The sequence below is a fragment of the Pseudozyma hubeiensis genome, assembly GCF_000403515.1.
Source record: "Pseudozyma hubeiensis SY62 DNA, scaffold: PHS18, whole genome shotgun sequence".
NCBI lineage: Eukaryota > Fungi > Basidiomycota > Ustilaginomycetes > Ustilaginales > Ustilaginaceae > Pseudozyma > Pseudozyma hubeiensis.
This window is the reverse complement of record NW_012133800.1, coordinates 51,276-74,140: the sequence shown is the minus strand read 5'-3', so window position 1 is coordinate 74,140 and position 22,865 is coordinate 51,276. Positions and strand designations below refer to the sequence as shown.

At 55.9% G+C, this 22,865-nt stretch overlaps 9 protein-coding genes across 9 annotated transcripts; 7 read left to right on the top strand and 2 right to left on the bottom strand.

The window, feature by feature from the left end:
- Positions 1-326: 326 nt before the first annotated feature.
- PHSY_001590 (short-chain dehydrogenase) lies at positions 327-1,337 on the top strand (the record flags this gene model as incomplete). Its single annotated transcript, XM_012332218.1, has 1 exon — positions 327-1,337. The coding sequence occupies one exon, from the start codon at positions 327-329 to the stop codon at positions 1,335-1,337; it is 1,011 nt and encodes a 336-aa protein (XP_012187608.1).
- A 937-nt stretch (positions 1,338-2,274) lies between these two features.
- PHSY_001589 (hypothetical protein) lies at positions 2,275-3,183 on the top strand (the record flags this gene model as incomplete). Its single annotated transcript, XM_012332217.1, has 1 exon — positions 2,275-3,183. One exon carries the CDS (start codon positions 2,275-2,277, stop codon positions 3,181-3,183), a length of 909 nt encoding a protein of 302 aa, XP_012187607.1.
- A 283-nt stretch (positions 3,184-3,466) lies between these two features.
- PHSY_001588 (hypothetical protein) lies at positions 3,467-4,018 on the bottom strand (the record flags this gene model as incomplete). Its single annotated transcript, XM_012332216.1, has 1 exon — positions 3,467-4,018. One exon carries the CDS (start codon positions 4,016-4,018, stop codon positions 3,467-3,469), a length of 552 nt encoding a protein of 183 aa, XP_012187606.1.
- A 1,116-nt stretch (positions 4,019-5,134) lies between these two features.
- On the top strand, positions 5,135-10,627 carry PHSY_001587 (hypothetical protein; the record flags this gene model as incomplete). Its single annotated transcript, XM_012332215.1, has 2 exons — positions 5,135-6,876; positions 7,216-10,627. 2 exons carry the CDS (start codon positions 5,135-5,137, stop codon positions 10,625-10,627), a joined length of 5,154 nt encoding a protein of 1,717 aa, XP_012187605.1.
- Positions 10,628-10,855: 228 nt separating this feature from the next.
- PHSY_001586 (hypothetical protein) lies at positions 10,856-11,962 on the bottom strand (the record flags this gene model as incomplete). Its single annotated transcript, XM_012332214.1, has 1 exon — positions 10,856-11,962. One exon carries the CDS (start codon positions 11,960-11,962, stop codon positions 10,856-10,858), a length of 1,107 nt encoding a protein of 368 aa, XP_012187604.1.
- Positions 11,963-14,709: 2,747 nt separating this feature from the next.
- PHSY_001585 (hypothetical protein) lies at positions 14,710-18,609 on the top strand (the record flags this gene model as incomplete). The annotated part of the gene is made up of 1 exon (XM_012332213.1): positions 14,710-18,609. One exon carries the CDS (start codon positions 14,710-14,712, stop codon positions 18,607-18,609), a length of 3,900 nt encoding a protein of 1,299 aa, XP_012187603.1.
- A 618-nt stretch (positions 18,610-19,227) lies between these two features.
- Positions 19,228-20,430, top strand: PHSY_001584 (hypothetical protein; the record flags this gene model as incomplete). Its single annotated transcript, XM_012332212.1, has 1 exon — positions 19,228-20,430. One exon carries the CDS (start codon positions 19,228-19,230, stop codon positions 20,428-20,430), a length of 1,203 nt encoding a protein of 400 aa, XP_012187602.1.
- A 481-nt stretch (positions 20,431-20,911) lies between these two features.
- On the top strand, positions 20,912-21,862 carry PHSY_001583 (hypothetical protein; the record flags this gene model as incomplete). The annotated part of the gene is made up of 1 exon (XM_012332211.1): positions 20,912-21,862. One exon carries the CDS (start codon positions 20,912-20,914, stop codon positions 21,860-21,862), a length of 951 nt encoding a protein of 316 aa, XP_012187601.1.
- A 394-nt stretch (positions 21,863-22,256) lies between these two features.
- PHSY_001582 (hypothetical protein) lies at positions 22,257-22,864 on the top strand (the record flags this gene model as incomplete). The annotated part of the gene is made up of 2 exons (XM_012332210.1): positions 22,257-22,377; positions 22,602-22,864. 2 exons carry the CDS (start codon positions 22,257-22,259, stop codon positions 22,862-22,864), a joined length of 384 nt encoding a protein of 127 aa, XP_012187600.1.
- Position 22,865: the final 1 nt, after the last annotated feature.

Here is a 22,865-nt window from a genome sequence, read left to right as displayed (position 1 = left end):
AACCCTAACCCTAACCCTAACCCTAACCCTAACCCTAACCCTAACCCTAACCCTAAGATTCGGGACCAATCGTGGACGAAACCTTACCGCGCTCAGGAAGGCGAGGTCACTAGCCGTGCAGCTCAGAAACTCAACGATGCAGCCCTGACTCGCGTTCACGATCCTCTTTCTGTATTGCCGGATGCCTCAAAAGTTGGTGGTTATGCAAGCTCAAGTGGAAAGCGCTATGATGAGTATATAGTCGCGCATGTTCGGGTGAGCTTCGTCTCTTTCTTTCTGTCCAAGGTCCCACAAGCGCAACAGTTCAGCCCGTATACGACAAAACGATGGTATTCTCAGTCAACGACATACCTGACCTGAAGGGCAAGGTGGCTCTGGTCACTGGCGGCAACGCTGGTGTAGGCTTTGAGACAGTCAAGCAGCTGGCCCGCAAGAATGCAAAGGTCATCCTCGCCGCTCGTTCGCCTATCAAAGCCAAGAAAGCTATCCAGACGATCAAGGATGATTATCCGAATGCTGATGTGGACTTCCAGCTGCTAGATCTCAGCGACTTGACGAGTGTTCACAAGGCGGCGAAGGAAGTGCTCGACAGCTGTGATCGTCTCGATATCCTAGTCAACAACGCGGGCGTCATGGGTCTGCCCTACGAGCTCACCCGGGACGGCCTGGAAGTTCAGATGGGCACCAATGTCATGGGTCACTACCTTCTCACTCTTCTTCTCCTGCCCCTGCTCGTCAAGACAGCTGAGGGCAGTGAGTATAGCAAGACGGGAAGGAGTGTGCGGATTGTCCACCTCGCCAGTCTCGGCCACTGGTTCTCACCTTTCGACGCCTCCTTCAACGATTTCGACGAATTCAACAAGCAGCACTGGCCCGAATGGCTCGCAACGCATCATCGCTACCACAAGTCTAAGGTAGGCAACATGCTTCTCTGCCAAGAGTTTCAAAAGTGTGTTCCTGCGCACGTTGCCATCACCAACCTCTCACTTCACCCTGGGACCGTGGCTACTGATCTCTTGAAGGACCTGGATCGCTCTTATTCGCCACGGCTCGCAAGCACAGTTAGATGGGTCGCAAGCAAGGTTCTGACTCCCGTTGCCCAAGGTGCTCTCACCCAGCTGTATGCTGCAACCAGCCCAGAGGTGGATCGACTCGGCCTCAAGGCCGAATACCTCGCGCCCGTTGGAAAAGTGGCCATGAAGCGCCCTCTTGCAGCCGACAACAGCGGAAAGCTGGGCAAAGGGCTCATGCTTTTCTGCAATGATTATACCAAGGCTCGTCTGGGCGTCGATGCGGAAAAGGTGCTGGGCGAGGCTGGACTGAAATGGCCTTACTGAGCGGCGCGCAGCTCATCAATCATGATCGGTTCGAACCTTCGTGCCTAACTCTTTCCACGTCCTTGATTGCACCCATTCCCCATGGTTAACGAAGTTACTTGTCTGCTTCAGGTGTACATCCATATGCCCTGGTCTGCACACGCGTGTCGGAAGATCCTGTAGCTTGTTCCTGACCTTGAAACAAACGACAGCAGAGCGGCGAGAAGCAGACATGGGATTCACCGCGTCCAGTCGTGCTCTCCGCCATTTGCCAAGTTCTCGTCTTGGCAGACGGAATGGTAGAGCAACATGACCAGGCCGGCCGTTGAGTGTACTCAGGATCCAAACACCCAAGGCGCAAGATGCGTTGAGCGGCAACCAGGTTGGGCACCGCTCTGCTTTGGTTGTCATGCAAGGAAAGGATGGTTGACAGCGTTTGAAAGCAAGCGCTTTGGTTTCGTGAAACATTGTGTGAATGCTCCTTTTGCTCAGAGCTAAGGGTGAAGAGCATTATTACAATCGCAAAGCAGTGCAGAGGTTGAGCGGTGGTAACCACTCCTCGTCTGGTCCGAAGATGGTTTCGCATAAATGCTTCTGTCTGACTCCCGAAAATGTGGAGCAGATACCGGGATTTGCACTTTGGCTGATTCCGATGCAGCCGAGATTCTGAAACCGCGGCTGCACGGGCCTCGTGGACTTCTCCCTGGCACTAAAGCGAGAGAAGCGACGTCACTGGGGAAACCTTGGCTTGGGCCTGTGTGGAGTCGGAAGCTTAAATCTTCGAGAACGGCAACTGATGGTCGCCACCAACCAGTGAGGGCCATAGAGAATGCTACGCCGTCGGCCTGGTCATTCAGCCTAATCTCTTTTCTCATAAGACCACTACACCTTGATCCGTTGAGTCGCTTCAGTATCACTCGAATTCCGACAACCTATCTCCCTCACTTGATCGCGCAGCATGTCCAAGGTATCTGACTCTGCACGCCCATGGGCCTTGATCACGGGCGCTTCCGAAGGCCTTGGCAAAGAATTCGCTCTCCAGCTGGCCGAACGCGAGACGCACAACCTGATTTTGGCCGCACGTAGCGTGGACAAGCTGGATGCGGTGTCCAAAACAGTCTCGGAACGTGTCAAGTGCAAGGTGATCAAGAGCGATCTCTCCGTCAAGGGAGCTGCAGAGGCATTGGATCGGGACACTCGTGATCTGCATGTAGCCATCTTGATCAACAATGCCGGTGTTGCATTCGGCGGTCCCTTTGAGGACATGCCCTACGAGGATGTTCAGACTCTGGTCTCGCTCAATGTAGTTGCAGTCACAGAGCTTTTCCACATCTTCCTGCGACGCATCAAAGAGCAACACGAGAAGCTCAGCGAACAGCAGAAGGCATCCAAGTACGCTCTGGCCGGTATCATCAACATCTCTTCCATGTCCGCTTTCATGCCGATCCCTTCCATGGCGCTCTATGCCGCTTCCAAGGCCTTTGTGCTATCGCTGACCGAAAGCGCATACGCGGAACAGCGCACCGAAGGAAGTGACCTGCGCATCGTGGTCAGCTGCCCCGGCACGACCAAGACCGAGATCTGGACCAAAGGTGGAGCCCACGAGAAGTCGGTCCTGATGCCGATGGGAACCAAGGAGCACGTTTGTGCCACCACGTTGGCGGCGTTGGATGCTCGCGACAAGCCGATCATCATTCCGGGCTACTTCAACAACATTTCGGCCTTCAGCTTGCGTCTTGCGCCCCGCAACCTCGTTCGCTTCCTCTCGAGACGCCTCATGGGACAGGACCCTTCGTTGCGAGACCCCGACGAAGTCAAGGAGACCTTCTCCAAGCTGGGCCGTACTGCTCCCCCTCGTCGTTCGTAATACAAGCCTTGGACGCAACAATACAACCCTCAGCTTCGCTGGATCACACATTCTGTACATACCACGCTCAATTCCCTTTTCCACAGGAAACGCTTCCAGATGGGTAACATGGCGAACCGAAAAGACTTTCATATTGAGTTTTGCGGCGGCGACGACCAGTGCAGGTCCAACAGGGAGGGATTCGGCTTTGCTACATTCTGAGAAGACAGCCTCAGGGCTGGTGAGGAAGGAATGGTGGTAGATCGAATGCAGCGAGACGTGCGGGCGGGTGCGATGAGCTATGTCAAGCAAAACACTCCCCTTTCTCGCCACTGATCCAATTCTGAATCCTCTCGCAGTGGTAGTGGGGGACCCTGATAGGTGGATTCTTGGGCGAATTGGGTGTCCATGTGAAAGTGATACAGCTGTAGTACTTGCCACCGGCGTTAAGGCAATTGTGAGCGCTCATCGGCCATTTGATGCTCTGGCGAGCTCGACAGTCGCCTATGTCGCGCTGCTGGCGGCCTTCGTTGCCACAAATATTCTGTGCGCGCTCGGTGAGAAGACTGGGTGCCTCAGCGTCGCCAGTGTTTTTCGAACCATTTGACAAGGTCAGACGGTCCCCTACCAACAGGATTGTCATGTCGGAATCCGGATTCCAGGTAAAAGAAACATCTTCGACCATCGTCAGCTCGCTGCAGCTGGTGTAGTCGTCCTGGTGCGACACGAAGCCTTTCAAACACTTGGAAGAGCTCTTGAGAACTTCCCAGAGGTCCGCGCCTTGAGAGTACAGCGCCTGTGCAGTAGCTGTCAGGACCGCTAGAGTAGCCAGCAAAAACAAGCAGAATGTGAGCATCGTAATGTCTGATCGTGGTGAGGTAGTTGTATGGGATCTCTCCGGATAGGCCACGCTGTAATGCTTGGATCAAATGTGTCCGGTCCTCCACACCCGTACCAGGGATGTAGTATGGATGAGTTGCGATGTTCGCGCCGGCTATGGGTAGTGGCCGACCCATGTCTGGCTTCAGTTATATCTGCGCAGGGTGTCAGAGGCACCCAAGACAGGACTCTGCTTGGACGGCACCTTTGCGAGTTACAGTGCTGGTCAAGAGTGTTGGTTGAGGGTCAGGACCCTCGCAAGGTATGGTATAGGAAGCGAGGACCGATTGAGCAAAGATTCAGGATTTCCGAAGACTACCTCTTAGAAGACGAGTATCAGTATATGGAAAGATCAAGACCTTCGCAGATTGTGGTAGAGAAGGCGAAAATTAGTTGAGCAAAGATTCAGGATCTCCGAAGACTACGTTCTAGAAGACGGGTGTCGGTTCAACAAAGGGTCAGGATCTGTGCAGATTGGGGCAACAGAGGCAAAGAGCGATTGTGCAGACATTCAAGATACCCGAACACTTTGTTGCAGAAGACAAATCTGGCTCTGGCAAAGGCCTAAGAGCTGAGCAGACTATGTTGTGGGGAGACGGAGCTCGGTGTGCCAGACCCTTTAGTTGAAAAAGATAGGCGCAAAGCGTGATTCCACGATTCTGCACATACTTTTGCGACGTCTTTGCCCAGGAAGTGTATTAAGCTCACGAGTCAATGCGCAGACAGCTTAAAGCCTCTTTGGTGGGTCAGGATCAACCTTCGAATGTCGATTTTGGAGTTATGATGTCGACGAGCGCTAAAGCCATGCACCGGCTATTTCCAATTTCGCTTTTGACGGTCGAAAGAAATTCTGAGCCGAGCCGTGCGCTGTTTCCCCAGCAACCCCGCAAATTTCCACAAGTTGGGCCAGAGAAGTCGCGTGGGGCTTGAAGCACGCAGCACGGGTCCGGCGAGACGAGACGTCAAACACCACACCAACCGCTTCTGCTTTGCTCTTTCCCCTTCGATCATCATCGCAGTCGATCATCATTTGAAGATCAAACATTTATCTCGGCCTTTGCGGACCGTACCGCAGCACACACCAGATTACGACATGCTGGCAAGGCCAACGATCCATCGAATCGCCTCGGGCGCTGCTCGTCAAGCCCACAACAACCTTAATCACGGCACGAGAACTTACCGTGCAGCGTCTCATTCCCTCTTTCAGGAGCAGCAGAGTGTACTACCCAACAATTTGGATCCATCCTCGGACGATTTCTTGGCCAACAAGACCTACATGGACGGCCTCGTGAACAAACTCGATGCGACGCATGCAAAGCTGGCTTTAGGCGGCAGCGAAAAGGCGAGAGCACGACACGTCTCTCGTGGAAAGATGCTTGCTCGCGACCGTGTTACTGCTCTGCTCGATCACGGCTCACCCTTCGTCGAGCTTTCACCTATGGCTGCGTACGAGATGTATGGCAACGACGAGATTCCCGGCGCTGGAATGATCTCAGGTATCGGGCGCGTTTCGGGCACAGAGTGCATGATTGTCGCCAACGACCCCACCGTCAAGGGCGGAAGCTACTATCCCATCTCGGTCAAGAAGCATCTTCGAGCCCAAGCTATTGCGCGCGAGAATCGATTGCCATGCGTCTACCTCAACGAGAGCGGTGGAGCGGCGTTGCCTCATCAGGCAGACGTGTTCCCCGACGAGAACCACTTTGGTCGCATCTTTTACAATATGGCCCAGATGTCGGCGCTCGGCATCCCGCAGATCTCGGTGGTACACGGCATCAGTGTAGCCGGCGGCGCCTATGTACCAGCCATGGCCGACGAGACGATCATTGTGCGCAATCAGGGCACCATCTTCCTCGCTGGTCCTCCGCTCGTCAAGGCAGCTCTCGGAGAGGTGGTCGACGACGAGACGCTTGGCGGAGGAGAGATGCACTGTAGCGAGTCCGGTGTCACTGATCATCTCGCCGTGGACGATGCACACGCTATCGCTCTGGCACGAGAGGCGGTGGCCAACCTTGGTCTGTGTGGTCGCTCGAACGCCGCCCTTGGCGAAACGTCGTTCGAGCAGCCCTTGTACGACGCCTCGGAGCTGCACGGCATCATTCCCGAGAATGCTCGAAAGCCTTTCGACATTCGCGAAATCATCTCTCGTCTGGTGGATGGATCGCGCTTCCACGAATTCAAGAAGCTGTACGGTAACACCATTGTTACGGGCTTCGCCAAGATCGCAGGACAGGATGTGGGCATCATTGGCAACAACGGAGTCCTGTTTGGAGAGTCGGCCAAGAAGGCGACGAGCTTCATTCAGCTATGCAACCAGCGTCAGACGCCGCTCGTATTCCTGGTCAATGTGACCGGCTACATGGTCGGCACTAAAGCCGAACGCTCCGGCATCGCCAAGGACGGCGCCAAGATGGTGCGAGCGGTGGCCTGCGCCAACGTGCCCAAGTTTACTGTTATTGTGGGTGGCAGTTTCGGTGCAGGCAACTACGGCATGTGTGGACGAGCGTACAGTCCTCGCTTCCTGTGGATGTGGCCTAACGCACGCGTTGGTGTGATGGGCGGAGAGCAGCTGAGCCAGGTCATGGGTACGGTGAGCAGCGACAAGTCCAAGCAAGAGGGTCTGCGCGACAAGATCGAGAAGCAGACGCTGCCCGAGTACGCCAGTGCTCGACTCTGGGACGACGGCATCATCCGGCCGCAAGATACCCGCAGCGTATTGGCGTTGGGCCTGAGCGTGGCCAACACGGGACGATGGAGGAGCTCGCAGCGTGGCGACGCAGGTGGCTCTCGTCATCCTGCATGGGACGGCAACAACTACGGAGACGGCGTCTACCGGTAAGTGACAATGCTGAGACCTCTGTTCTGATGTGCTAGCGACTGACCGATCTGCTTTCACCCTCTTCTTGATGGACACCTCAACAGAATGTAAAAGCATATGACCTGCCATACAGCGACATTTGTCCGATCATGGAAAGATACAAACTCCTCCGGTAGAGAACGCCGTGTGCTGCTGTGTCGAAAAGACGATGAATTTCACGACTGTCTGTGACGCGAGTCTAACAACATTTTACTGAGCTTTTTACGCGTCGCGCGATGAGCGGCTGACCCGAAGGGGCGATTTTGAACTTTCGAGAGAGAAAGAGCGTGTTGGACTCGGCTTTGCCGACGTTGCAGTTGGCCTCTGGAAGCCTCCCTTCAACAACGGCAACCACCAACTTCCATCACCGCCACGCTCGTCTACACCTTTTTCGTGGCGAAGGTCATAAAGAGACTTCCGGTCTCGCACTTCGTCGACATGGCGGAACCGAGCATGCTGGACGCCAACGGTCTCCTCGACCTCGACATGCCCGCCAACAGCTCTCTCCTCTCGCAGGCAAAGGCTGACGAGCTCTTCCCAGGCGCAGTCGATCCCTTCCGCGAGAGAGACCTCAACATCTTCAGTCCCGCCGGCTCGCAGAGCGAAGCTCAGAAGGCGCTCAATGCCTGGGGCTCGCAAGGCTCTGCAAAGCTCCATCTTGGCGCAAGCACGCGAAGCCCAGAACGAGGTGATGCCATGGACTTTGACGCCGAGATCGATATCAACCAGCTTCTCGATGAGGAAATGTATATCATGCAGGACGACAGTGCTCAACAATCGCGGACTCAAGTGAGGCCGAATCAGGTGGCGCAGATGGAACATGACGACGACGAGCTCGAAGCTTTCCTGCTCGCCGAAGACGAGCACACAGCATCACACGCTGCTGAGCTTGGACAGGCTCCCGCCTCGCAGCGCTTCCCCTCTCCCCCGCCTGACACGATCTCATCTCGAGCCGCTTCGTCCGTTTCTGATCTCCTGGAAAGCAACGGTCTGCTCGGCAGCTCTTCTCTGCCTAGCTCCCAGCAATCCGTGCCTCCAGCGCCAAAGTCACAGGCGTTGACAGCAGATCCGTTCCTAACATCAGCTCAACCTTCTTCTAGAGCAATTGAAGCGCTCTCGACGTTCGCAGTGCATGCTGAAGGGCCAAGCACACCCTCTGCATCTGCCTTTACCACACACGATGCTGGAGCTGGGCCATCGCGATTACCGCCGCGCTTACAGCCGGCAGGCATTCCCAAGTACATTCCTGCTGGTTTTGTCAATGCCACCACGATGGACGGCACACCAATCCGCTTCGAGCGCCGCAAACGCATGAAGGGCTGGAAGCAGCCGGCCATCATGTCGGATGTCGATGCTTCGCAGCTATTGGAGCGTCCCATACACCAGTTGCTCGATGCTGTGGCAGCATTGAAGGCACTCGATGTCGTCGAACGCGGCGAGCAGCACCAAGACCAGGCTCGACGCTCGCCAGACGGTGACGCAGCTAACGCATCCAAGTCTGTGTCACAACTGTGGGTGGACAAGCATCGGCCGGCCAAATTCACCGAGCTTCTCGGAGACGAACGCGTCCATCGTGAGGTGCTAGGCTGGCTCAAGGAATGGGACGAGTGCGTCTTCAAACGTAAGAACCATCGTAAGGAGCGTCATCGACAGTACATCCAGGCAAAGTACGGCTACACTGACAACGGTGCCGGTGACAAGGGCGCAGAGCATATTTGGAAAGATCCCTACGGTCGTCCCAAAGAGCGCATCATGATGATCTCGGGGCCACCGGGATTGGGAAAGACGACGCTCGCCCACGTCATCGGTGCCCATGCTGGATACAATGTTTACGAGCTCAATGCCAGCGATGCACGCACAGCTGGAGCCGTCGAAGATGTCATCAAGATGGCGCTCGAATCTGGTAGTCTCAAAGACCCCAGACCGACGCTCGTGGTCATCGACGAGATCGACGGTGCCACGGGAGGAGGCGGGGGAGCGACAGGTGAATCCCACGGCTTTGTCCGTGCACTTGTGCGGCTCGTCGAGATGGGTAAAGGTGCTGGGCCCAAGGCGGCTGGTTTGGCAGCGCGTGGCAAGAAGCAGCGTAAAGGATTCAAGCCACTTCTTCGGCCCATCATCTGCATCTGCAACGACCTCTACGCCCCTTCGCTCCGACCATTGCGGCCCATGTCGAAGCTGGTCCGCTTCAACAAGCCGCCCACCAACCTTGTGGTCAAGCGTCTGCGCGAAGTCTGCGAGGCCGAAGCGCTTTCCGTGGAAGCCCGAGGCCTGTCTCTGCTAGCAGAGCTGACCAATGGCGACATCCGTTCGTGCCTTAATGCGTTGGAGTTCGCAAAGACCAAGAACATCGCCCTCACTGAAGCCGCCGTCAAGAGCGCCTCGATCGGCATCAAGGACACGGGCGGCACCGTTCACAAAGCCTGGGAGATGCTCTTCCGGCGTCAGAATCGCAAGCAAGCTGCAGCGTCGAGCATGAAAGGTGCCAACGCCAAAGCTACAGATGCGGATGCCTCGCCATGGAACTCGTCGCGCAAGGCATCCTCCAATGAATTGACCTCTGACGGAAGAGAAAAGCAAAAGGAGTTCAATCTCATCGACACGCCTCAGGAGAACGTCAACCGCATCATCCACGAGGTCGCCAGCTGCAACGAGTACGACAAGCTGGCCCAGGGTTGCTTTGAGCATTACCCTACGCTTCGTGCCGCTGACGGTGGCTGGAAGCGGTATCGCCAGGTGCACGACTGGCTACATTTTGGACAGAGCATCACATCGCGTGCGTGGTCGCAGGGCAACTTCGAACTTCTCGGCTTCATGCCTTGGTCGTTTGTCTGTTGGCATCTTCTCTTCGCCCACGTGGGAAACGCGCTGCCAGAGTATCCCAAGGTCGATTACGAGAATCATCTCAAGACGTCTGCCTTCAACGAGATTGCCTCTCAGATCGTCGGCACCCTTCCCGCAAATGTCCGCTCGCAGTTCAATCGACACTCTGTCATTACCGAGCTCGGCCCGTCACTCATGCGAATCCTGACTCCGGATCTTCGACCTATCAACAACCAGCTGTCACGGGCAGAAGACAAGCAGGCTTTTGCTTCGCTCGTGTCCATCATGACTTCGCTCAACGTCAGGTTCGTTCAGGACAAGATCTCGGAGGAGGAGGCTGCAGCCACGGGTCAGACGGCAGGACAGCTGGTGTACAAGCTCGATCCGCCGCTCGACATCTTCACGCAGTTCGAGGGGAAACGGTCCAAGGAGATTGGGCCGTCTCGCTTTGCCGTGCGACAGCTTGTGGCTAGGGAGATGGAACGCCAGCTGCTGCGTAGGAACACGGGTGTCGAAGGCGACGAAGACGATGCAGGTTCCACCTCCAAATCAGCTACGGCCATCTATCGATCCAAGAGCGCCAACGTGGATGCTGCACGGGACGCATTGAAAGCCAAGAAGGAGAAGATGGCTGTCGACTTTTTTGGTCGACCCATTGTGCAGAAGAGCGCCTCGGTGCCTGCAGGGCTCTCCGCGGTACCTATTCCAGAGGGTATGGGCGGTCAAAAGCGAAAGGCGTCGGAAGGCCGATCCTCCAGCGCTCGTGACCTGACGCCGAGCGACGCATCGGCGTACACAGCAGCGAAACCCGTCGCTGGCGACGACAAGATCAAGGTGTTCTACAGATACCACGAAGGATTCTCCAACGCGGTACGCAGACCCATGAAGATCTCTTCGCTGCTTTAGATCAGACGATCCCGATGATTCAGCCCGCGCTTGGTCGAGTTCACCTGTCCGTTGTCAGCTGCTGCCGCTTGTTCCTTTCGCAATCTCATCGAGGTTGTTCCCATCCATCATCTTTCGGAAGGCTGTGCATGCATATATGAAACTGAAATTGTTGGTACAAGGTGTAAATGCTAATTGAAATGGTACTCTGTCTGATCCGCCGACTGTGTGTTTGATGGCGTGTGGCCATCACTTGTCCTTGTCACGGCCAAAAGTGAGTCCGTAGCCAATGACGCGGTCGCTGCTCTCGAGGCAAGGCCAGCTCTGGCCTTTGCGCTGCTTGGTGAGGACGAGGTCTACTTTGAACTTGGTGATATTGAACGATGAATCGGTAGGGACGATGGGTGCAAAGGGCTTAAGCATCTTCTTGAAGCGGCGTCCGCGGGCAGAGCCGCTCGCTGGAGGCAGGAGCAGCGAAAAGACGACGCTATCCTCGTTGAACTCGATCGAGCTGTTGGCGGCATCCACGGCTTTTGCATAGACGGTGAGACGAATGTCGTTGGGCGTCTCGTAGTGGTCCATCCTGCAGTCTACGCTCTCCTCGCCGTCGAGCTCGCCGTCAGCAGCAGCCTTGGGTGCGCCGACAAAGAGATGACCAGACTTTGCGGTGGTGCATGGCTCGATCTGCAAGAAGTCGTTGAAATCGAGCACCCTGCGCTTGCAACACGACCAGCCCTTGGAGCCCTCGTGAAAGATGGGCGAGCCCTTGTGGTGCTTGCACGTCTCACTTGATCGATCGCGAGCGCCGCCTTGGTGCTTGTACCCGCAGCCTCCACGTTTGCAGGCGAGGCCGGCCGGAAGCGTAGCGTCAGTCTCTACTGGATCTTGCTCCTCCACGGGCTCTTCTTTGGCTTGTGCCTGACTGGTGGCGTCAGTGGCCGACTGAGCTGCTTTCGCATTCTGTGCGGCGAGCAGAGACATGCCAGAGAGCGGCTGCACTATGTCGGATGTACTTGAGGTCTTGCCGAACGTCTCCTTGCCGTCAGCGTCTTTTGATACCGTCAATGCATCGACAGGCGCTGACGAAGCATCATCCTCCGAGACGACGGCACCGTTTTTGATGGTGGGCAAGGCCTGCTTCTGGGTCGAGTGAGAGTCGGCGATGCTGCAGCCTTTGATAGCAAGGAACTGATCGAATTCCATGACGGGCTTGTTGGTCTCCTTGCAACACGACCAGGATTTGAGGCCTTCGTGAAAGACGGGAGCGCCAGGATGGTAGCTGCATGATGCTGTGCTTGAGGAGGAAGATGCCGGGTCAAAGTCGACGCCGCAGCCGCGACGAGTGCAGATAACCATGTCGTCTGAGTCTGTCGGCGAGGCTCTAGAGGTATCCCAGTGGTTGGTGGGATCGCTGAAGCTGGAATTCGTTGATGTCGGACGATCCTTCTGAGAGTCGGCAATCCTTGGCGTCTGGTACAGAGTGAGTCTCTTTTAGCCGTTTCGGCATTCTCGCCTTTCTTCGAAAATTGTGGAAGCCTCGAGATAAGATGATCGCCGATGGAGGCTGAGATGCTTCTATGATCGGCGATTTGATTGAAAATTACAGGGAAAACTAGAGACGCGTCTGCCGTTGAACGGTTCAAGTCTGACGCGAGCTGTCAAGAGCGGTGCCGTCGCTGGACCCTCTTTGGCGCTCGGACAACAAGCCGAAGCCGAGGCGGCAAACCGCTCGAGGGACCAAGGAACAAGGACGTGATAGCGCAGGCGTCAAATTGTAGCTCGAGTTACTGGAAGCGAGCGTCGGAGTCGGAGATTATCGTGATGCCCACGATAGGCGTCGATCGTCGGATTGCGAAACCGTGATGGTGTCCTATTGCTCGTCGCTTTCAACGTCGGCTACGAGTGCCAAGATAGGATGCAAGCTTCGAAAAACGACGATTCAGAGCGCTTGCCTATGTGGTAGAATCAGGGTCCACATCAAGCCTCTAATTCACGCAGCGTGTCTCGGTTGCGCGAGCTGCACGGCACAGGTCGACATAGCCGCAGGCTTCCGCAGCTCGAAAGCGTTTCTTCAGGCTCGGTGCCAGGGGGCTCCACAATCAAGCGCATACAGAACAGCTTCTGCACTCTCGGGCCAGCAGATGGAGAGACGAGAGAAGCGTGGGACGATGTGGCGTCTCGTCCTTGGCAACGGGTGGAGACTGCGCCCCGTGTTGATTGTCGGCTACAAAGGCAGTTGCAGTCTACTGCAGACAAGGCACGCAATCATGCTCCAGGTTGCGAGTGTGTTGGCTGGCAAGAGGTCGTCGTGGCTTGGGTCAGCTGCATGCTGTACGTGGTGAGCACCCCGCCCACACGCGAACGCAGACAGGAGCCTCTGACGATTCTGATATGTTGCGATGAGCCCCGAGCCCGCATGGAGCGCAAGAAGGCACCCGGAACGGATTTGCTTTCGATACCACGATAGACAGTTGGTGGTGGTTGGATCGCGTGGGACGAAGATACTATACCAGCCGGAAACGTGTCTGAGCTGATGATAAGTCTCCGACGCAGGGTGTTGACGGTCGTTCGCTCCAGCGCCAGAGCCTGCTATCGCTGCACTGAGTCTGAGCTGGCTGATGTTGTTCCTGTAAGCTTGTCGTCCTGAACGAGAGAGAGAGCGCCACGTTCTCAAACCGAATCGTGTTGTGATTTGCACAGAAGAAAAATATGAAGTAAATTAGATAAATTTCCGACTTGTTCAGTGCAAGCGTGTTGCTGTTGCGACTCGCTACGAAACCGATGCTCTGAGACCAACACCTGCAAAGACGCGTGTTGATCTGCACGCCGCGCATCATAGCACTCGAACTGCAGAATTGTCGGAGTTGCCGTGGAAAAAAAGAAAAAGAAAAAAGCACTCCTTCCATGAGGACCGTGTGAGAGATGGCTACATGTTCGATGTTGCGTGACGGTGATCTCGGGGGCCCTGTTCCGATCGCCGTAAGGAGCTCGGGCCGGGATACACTCAGATCGCAGCCCGACAGACCTGTGCGTCGATGCCGACCTCTGACACTATTAGATAGGCAGGTGCGAGAGGAGATGACAGTGATGCACTTGGCAGACTAGACTGAACCTTCCAGTCCGCTTGGTGCTTGACCACTCCAGAATTCCGAGCGCTTTCATGCGAAATCGTGGAGCTATGACTTGCAGCTTTTCACTCCCGTATAGTGCCTGGCAGGCAGGCAAGCAGGCAGGCAAGTAAGCAAGATGGCTGTCGCTCGAGCCTTCTTGCGATGTCTCTTGACTTCCAAGACTTGCACAGGGGGCGCGAGCTTTGTTTCCCCACTCGTTGAAGCATCCGTGTCGCAGGGGAGCAGCCACAGGACCCTGTCTCCTGAGCATTGTGGCGTCTTTTGCCCCTGAGACTCTTGCCATTTGTTTTCCCCATTGGGCATTGTTGCATTGTCATTCGAGAGAGGTCAACAGATCACCTTAGGTTCTTTTTTCTTGTTAACTTTTTTCTTTTTTATTTCTGCTTTTTGGCATGCACGCCAGAGAGGAAATTTTATCTTCTGAAAGGTTGTGAGAACAACACTTTTCTCCTTCGGCACGTCCGCTCCCTGACGGAAGGTGTGAGTTGCAGAAGCATTGCGAGTGGTCGGCGCCGCTTCTCCTGGATAACGACACCTTCGCTTGCACGTACCACGGCTGCTAAGAGTTGGTCACGGTCACTTTATGTCTCCCTTGCACAAAATCACAGCGCCCATCGCTTCTTTCACATCGACTCCAGTCAGTTGATCGCGACGCAACTCAGCACACACCAATCCGCCTGCTGCCATCACTGTTCGAGCTCCTCGGATCTACGACACCACACCACCACCCTCATCCTCATTAGCATCCTCGTCGTCATCTCATCAGCGCGAATTGCCATCGGACAGACACTGTTCGACGAGCAAGGTTGCTGTTTACACCGCATCTGTCGCTGTCGCTGTCGCATGACAGCCTGACGATACTTGTCGTTCACTCTTCAGGTACCGCATACACCCAGCGCAAGGCTTCTACCATCGTCTCTGATGCATCCGCGCCTCTAGCTTGCGTAGCTGTGCAACGTCCATCTCAACGAGATGATGCACGCCAGTGGTCGTCCCGCAACTCGGCCGCGACCTCCAGCTCGACGCAAATCATCTCAGTCACCTCAGCCTTTGGACGTCAGTGCTCAAGCTCATATCAAGGCCCATGATGTTGCTCCATTTCCCCGCTCAGCACTGTCCGATGTCACCAACTCCGCGTCCACAGACACTGCGCATACAGTCACAGCGGAAGACCATGTCGCTGCCATCACTCAACACGGTGAGGGTGCCGAAAGTCATCGATGCAACTCCCAAACGCTCTCGCCATCATCTAGCGCCAGCGAGCTCGACCATGCTCGTCTTGAGGGTCTTGAGCGCCACGAGCTCGAGCAAATGCTGATCGAAGCAAGTCGCAAGATGCGCGAGAGGGAGGCCAAATTGGTCTTCGCGGCCAGCATTGGCAAAGCGTTGCTCGAAAAGAACATGTCGCTTCGGAGCGGTATCGAGACAAGCATAGCTTCCAGCTCCAGCCTCTATGGTCTGTCTGATATCGAATCCATCATTCATGACTTTTCGACTCATCAACGTGCATCTTCCCAGAACACTTTCGACGGTGCCGCCCGTCACAGAGAATCCTCTTCGCCTCGACCCATGTACTCGCCTCCCACCACCGACGTCGACGTCCACTCTCTTCCCGATCTTTCGCCATCCAGAGCCGCGTCAGATACCACACCACTCGCTCACCCCACTCCTCTTCCCGCCATCGAGTCCGACTACTTCAGCAGACCATCTCACCAGGCAAAAACTCGATTCGACGCCAACGCAGCCTTTGCCGCAGAAACCTCGACTACATACAACGACAGGTCCATCTGGATCCCCAGTGACGCCGGCCTCATAGCATCCCAACCTTGCTCTCCCAGCGCTTCCATCTCCAGCTACGCTTCTCACGCCCTCCTTTCGCCTCAAGACGCAGAATGGCGCATCCCTTCGAGCAGAGTTACCCCCGGAAGCCGCCACAGATCGCGCCCTTCACTCCTGCAGATCCAAGCATTGGAAGCGCAGAGGCAGCTTGCGTCCCTTGGCGAACAGAACGATGTCCTGCATCAGCAAATCTCTGAGCTCCAGCACGAAGCCGAAAACGCTCGTTTCGAAGGGAGCAAAAGGCTCAGCCGACTCAATCGGGAGCTCCGTGGGCTCAAAGCGGAGCTCGAGGCCGCAACTCGCCGCAATGTCGAGCTCGAATCCGATCGATCCGTCCCACGCCCGTCTCCAGTCACGAGATCCCCGGCGAAGGGCATTGCTGTCGGAAGCCGTCATCCTCATTCCCATCTGACCTTTCGCAAGGCATCCTGTCAAGAATCAGCTCTGTCGTCTCCTGCATCTTCGAAATCGACAGGAGAGCCCGAGCCAGCTCGACTTCGTCATGGTCTCATTCCGTCCACATCCAAGCTCGAGGACATGGTACGCTCTGTACATGCCGCAGATGGCGAAAGCGCACTCCTTGCCCAACTACTCGCCAAGATCAGGGAGCTCGAGGAAACTAACTCTGCCATGGCCAAAGCAGAGGAGGACTTTGGCAGCAGAATGGGGCGAGCGATGCAGGAAGACGAGCGACTTCGCGACGCCTTCAACACGGTGGGTCAAGATCTCGCTGTTACCACCGCAGAAACCGTTGCCGAGACGAGCCCGGAAAAGATGCAAAAGGCTTCCGAGCTGGCCTTGATCACACCATCCCATTCCCTACAGAGTCTCGACTCGATTGCCTCCGCTGAAGTGGGTAGCCCTTCGTCACCTTTGTCACCGAGCCAAAGGCGCAGGGCGCCAGGGAATCGTCATGTCATTGAACAGCGCAAGACCGTCCGCAGCGCTTTGCGTCGTGCCAAGAAGGAGCTAGCTGCTGACATCTGGGGTTTCAAAGGCGAATCAGCTCACGTCACTCCAGATATTTCGCGTTCATCCACCGAGGCATCACTTGGCACTTATTCCGTCGATCTGAGCGCAAGCAGCAGCGCCTCCTCGTCGCCGCAACCCGCACGTATCAACAGGAAGGCTTCCTCCAGCTCACTAGCGCTTGGTATTGCCGTGAGACCTCGCATTCGCATTACCCCGTCCATCGAAGACCTTGGTCAAAGGAGGAAGACGCACGAGCAGATCGTAGCCGGTCCAGAGCAGGAATGCCCATCTTCGCCTGGAGATTGGCAGGATGTCACGAGCCCAACGCTACCCAACGCACCTCAAACCTCATCCCTCAGCCCAAGAGATGCCATGAAAGCCTCCTTCGCGCACTTGAAGGTCGGGCCTCGACTTGGCCGAGCACATCATGGCGGTCCGAACAGAGAGATGGACAAAAGCAATCGACTAGCCGACGCAGCGCCGACGTCATCGCCTTCGCTCTTCCAGCAAACCGCATTCCGGCCCACCGCCCGCGTTCGCAGATCTAGATCGAGGTCATCCTCCTTCGGCTCACACTTTCAAGTTAGGCAAACGCCCGTGTCTGTTCAACAGAGTCCCGATCCCTTCGCAAGCCCTTCTCCCGCTTGGCACCGACCCGGCTTGGCTCGCAGTCCTTCGTCTAACTCTTCGCACCGTGGCAGGACATTGGGAAGCGAGCTCGGCAGCATCTTTGGTGGTGATGACCGCAAGCACGACTTTGACGATGATCTCCCGCAGCACCGCAGGCTCGTGGCGAATCAGACAGATTCTAACCTGAACATGCGATCTCTGGTGCTGCATCGTGCCGGCAGCATGTCAGCGCTTGATTTGCGATCCAACGTCAAGAATGCTGTCGTCTCGGATCGTCCCACTGCCAATGTCGGTCGATTAGTCCCACAGAGCGACGAGGAGCAACACGACGATCTCGAATGCGTATTGACTCAACCTGTGTATGGTCAGATCGAGGACGATTTTTCACAAGAGTCTCCCCTTCGCCCGCGCGACGCAGCGCTACTTGTCCGTATCGAGGCCGAGGAGGATGGCATGTGGCTGGCCGATCAACCCATCATCGAATCTGGTGGCCTTCCAGACAAAGACGAGCCTCGAAGCGCTCAATTCGACCTCATCAATGCGGCTGTTGAGCATCAAGCGGTAGCATGGGCAGATGACGACGACTACGGTCGCACCATCAGCCAGCGCGAGGCCGTCAAGCTTGGGCTGCTCGCATACAAGTCATCGGTCTGGGCAGCCCGCAGCATGCGAACGCTCACAGCAAGATCGAAGTCAGATCGCACAAATGCCGACCTCGCCAAAGCCTCGAATGTGGCAGGAGTCAAGAAGCTGCCCTTTCGACTCGAAATTGAATCGTCGGAGCAAGTGGAGGATCGTCTTCGGATCGAGTCGATACTACGCAGAAGACGGCAAGAATTGCTGCATGAACGTGGATTTGTAGACGATTGGGAGGACGAAGCCGACGTTCAGAAGCAAGAAGCTGAGCTCGTCGCCACGTATGCGCCGAGCCCACAGCGGTTGCAAGAAAGGAGGTTGAAAGCTTTGGCCGGGCACGATTCGTCCCTCTCGCCAGGAAAGTCGTCTCCTACGAAATCGGATCCTCGCCGTTCCACACAACAGTGGGTGCGCGATCTCGTGCATACCTCGCCCTCGAGAAGAGGTGGCCACAACAACGAGGACGAGGAACAAGACATGCTCAGTCTCAACTACGTTGGAACAGAGGAAGCCGATTTTGAACTGCTCGACTGCCCCTCTTGGAAGAGGCAAGGCGGGCGTGGCACCGACTACTTTCCCACCTCATTCCGCGCACGCTACCGTCCCGCCATGGTCAAGCAGAGAGTCGCCCACGCATCGCAGGTCACCCTCGGGTGGGTCGAGGAGTGGGTGCAATTTGCATTTGTTGTCTTCCTCGCCTTTGTCGTGATGGTCGAACAAGGTCCGGATCGCGGCGCAAGACGTGGCAGGAGAGCTACCAATACCCCTCAACTTCTTCTCAACAAGTCAGAATGAGGCCGTCCACTCGCATCCCAACCCGTTCCCTCCCACCACATTCCTTGACGGATTTGCAAGCTCGCGTTCAGAATGATACCCAGTACATTTAGTCACACAGCTCACACAGCTCTATACACACTCTTCACATCGATGCCGAATATCGTAGCTACAAGTATTCTGTGACTCGTTGTTCCCGCTTCGGGACGAACAATGAGCTACTGACGACGTCGAAAATTGTACATTCGAGCAAAGTCGGCGTGCCACCAGATTGACGTCCCACATTGTCACGTCCGGCCTACCTCCCTTGCAAGCGGTTGATCCGGGGGCTCTGTATGCACACTATTTGGGCACAGGTGTGGGATGGGGACCGCGGTTCTTAGGTCAACGCAGTGGGTCTACATCATTGGATCGTTCGCCCTCAAAGGGATATCTCAAGCAGTGTTTGCAAAGGACAGCTACCAGCCGCTGAATGGTCATAGTGGGTGTTCCAAGGTGCATCGCAGCCCGAATCGGTCGGTTGCAGGAGTCACAGGAACATGATTGTATATAGAGTGCGGCTACAAGCAGATCTCGGGACGATCCAGTCTGTTATCATCCTCGTCTGCTTCTTTCGGGCTCGAAGTACAGACCACCAAGATGTGGTTCCAACGGGTGTCACTGCTCGCTCTCAGCGTCCTCCTGCTCTCTGTTGCGGTTCGAGCCAATCCGCCAACAGCCGCGGTCGCGTTTGTCGATGTCAAACTTGACGACAAGGCTGCCGTATGGTCGCTTCTGCTTGACCAGAGATACAGCAAGGTGATCGCAATCACCACCGGAATAAACGAGCATCGTCGAGCGGCTTACGAGCTGGATCAATACGTGGACCGACAGAACGCAATGGCCAACGTCAAGTTCAACAAGGACAAGCTCGAGATTCTACAGGGAAGTAATCCTCTGCCGTCTTCAGCTCCACACGAAGCATGGTGGGGCGGTCAACCAGGTTTGCGGGTCGCTGCAGCAGACGAAAGCACGCTCCGACGACGCCTGCACGGGTATCGAGTGAGCGTGCTTCAGATTGCACCCACCGCTCCGGGGCAGGTGCAGGCGGTCCTGGATGCGGCTGATCGAGGCTCGATCGTATCGTACATGCTCTTGCACGGCTACAATAGCAGGCAGGCATCTATGAGGGATCAGACGAGCTTCCTGAGGAACTTGCGGTCGTGGGTGAAAGCCAATAATCCGAACGCGGAGGTGTACTTTACGTCGTCCATGGATACGTATGCCGCCAAGAATGGAGGCAAGCAGCCGTACACGGCCATCCAGCACATGTTCCCAAGGCAAGACCTCGATCAAGCGATGAGGGATCCATTCTGGTCGTCTCAGCTGCTCAAGGCGCACAAACAGGAGGGTCTGGACATCCCCGAATTTCCGATACAGGATCAGCAACAGCTGGACGATATCATCTTGCAAGCCAGGACCCACCCGAATCATCCCAACAGCGCCGCCTGGCGCAACTACATCACGCAATACATCAACACAGCGCTCGCCAACAATCCTGGACGGGACACGGACAACCTGGTGCTCACCCGACTGCGACACACGCATCTACCCGAGTTCTCGGGAGATGCCACGCTGGAGCTAGCCGACGCCGCCCACATTGCGGCGTTCCACCGCTTCCAGGATGGCGGTAGCAACATGCACGCTGAGCCGGTCCGATTTGCTGCTGGTCCGCACGCAGAAGGCGCAAAGGTGGATTTCTCGCCAGCGACCGGCAACGAGCTGCATGGCTACCTTGTCCGCGGAGCAGATCGAGATGAGGATCTTGCTTATATCAAGCAGCTTGCCGGTGTCTGGCATTGATGCGAGTTTTGAGTGCGCCGGGTCCCGAGTCCCAGGCAAAGCTCGTGCCGTAGACAAGACAATTGAAAGAAGCTTCTCCGACATCCGTTCGTGCCGAGCGGAGACGTTGTTCCGTCTTCCGCCTTCCGGCGGCAAAGTGGACGTGTAGCACCGCAAATTGTCAAAGTGCGCATGTGAACAAAACGTGGTTAAGCAACGTGCAGCTTCCAGGAACGAGGCCCTTCCGCGGAAATCCGGAGATGAGATGTCAGCAGCGGGATCGACTCGAGCACTGTATCGCTCGGCGTCGAACCCCCACGAGAGGTGATGCAAGCCTCGTTCAAGCCCAAAGCTATCTTCAGCTCAGTTTCTCTCTGACTTGCGGACAATGTTTTTGAAGTGGTCGTGAGTCGTGCGCCGCCATGGTCGATGATATAAGAAGGTCGATTTTCATTCCCGTATCGCTAAATCCTTCACCCCTCATTTCTCCACGACGACAAAGATGGCAGCCTTCGATAAGCAAGAGACAACCTACAAGCCTGTCTTTGAGGCGTTCGAGCAGCAACCATGGAGTCAATTCTCGCGATCTCGCAACTTTGCCGCTGCAGGCCGACCGGCACCGGCCAAAGGAAGGCCCGTCACCATGTCGGTTGTGTTGAAGGATCAATTGACGATCAGTAGCTGGCTGCTGCTGGGAGCAAGTGCCCAGTGCGGGCTGATCGGCTTGTTCGGAGCGAGGCTCTGGACGCTAGGCCTGCCGGTGCTGGTGTTGGGCTCACGCCTGATCAAGACCGTCTTACAAACGACCGGTGTGATTCGCAACCCTTTCCTGGACGGCATCATCCGCGGACGTACGACGTGCCATTTCCCTGATGCAGATGGGGAGTACAAGGGGCCCGCATCGAACAAGTCGATGGCGGTGCTGCTGATCTCTGTCCGTAGCAACCATCCGATGGGCATCGCGGCGCCAGGTATGAAGGAGCTCGGCGAGACTTTCAACGCATGCGTCAAGTGGCTCGAAGAGGACTCGCACGAACGAGGCTTCCTGGGAATGACGTCGTGGATCAACTGCTCGGACCGCACGGCCAACAACGAGCTGCTCAACATTGGCTACTTCCGAAGCGTCGAAGACATCCATGCTCTGGCGCACGAGGCGATCCACAGAGCCGGTTGGAAGTGGTGGAACGAGTCGAAAGCCAACCTGGACCATCTCACACTGACGCACGAGATCTTTGCCGTCGACGAGGGTAGCTGGGAAAACGTGTTTGTCAACTCGGCACCGACGCATCTGGGCACCACCGTGGTCAAGGGCGATGACGGTAAATGGAGATCTCCACTGATCTACACGTCGCCCGCTCATCGATCCTCGGCGAATCGGATGCGCCGCACGCAGACTGAGGCGCAGAAGAAGCGTCAAGACGAGAGCGATGCCTTGACTGGCGAGGCCTACTGATGGTCATTGTTGCAGTGGTGAGCCTGTCTGTCTGGTCGTCAATCCACTTTTTCCTCCAAAACCCTGTGCTTTTCTTTCGTCTGTTTCCCTTCCCGATCGTCGGCGTATGAGAGACTGAACGGATTGGGTCCGACGGACGCTTGTATAGCAACTTACACGAAGCTCCTGCTGGGCCTGCTGAGGGAACAAGACCGCCCAGCAGCAATCTCCGCGTTTCCCCTCACCTGCGGGATTTAGGCGAGTCACGCACACCCACTCTCTCGCCCAGGGTCCAACTGCTGTTCTGCGCTGCGTTCCGTCCCAAAAATATCCAACAGCAGCCGCGGTTGCATATACGAAAGTCATATTCGATGTCAAATCGGCCATTCCGAACAAGCAAGTTTTCATGTCTGCGATGGAGGTACTGCGCGGCAGCAAGACCATCATGACTGAGCGCTTCGATGACTGTGATGCGAAGAAGAAGGTCAAAGGAATAAAATCCGAAAAATCCAAGCCAAGCTCAAGCTCAACGGCAGGTGACCGGTCGGTGTCTAGGCACAAGCATGTCTTGTCTTGTCCCACTCGCCGAAAGACGAGGCTCGCCTGGTTCTTTTGTTGGCCGATGCGATGCGAAGGCAAGAGAGGCGAAGGAGGAACAAGAGACCCTTCCTGAGCTTTTGCTGTTGCACTTGACCCCATCCATGATACCTACCTTCTACCATTCTCTTCTCCCATCATCCTTCATTTGTCCTTCATTCAGGACGCAACTTCCCCACTATCTTGCTAAGCTGCATCGTAATTGATTCCATCAATATTCCTCGCGACCTCAACCATCGACTTTGCGTCGGCATCGGACCACACGAATCTTCATTCGGCTTCGACTTCGGCTCGTGCTCCTCATCTGGTACCTGGTCTGCTTCGCCGTCGCTCCATCAGCTGCCATTGCAGCGGAGCACATCCCGCTCAAGCTTCAAAGGCACCCCTCTTAAACGACTGAATCACAACCATCATTCTACGGAATAAG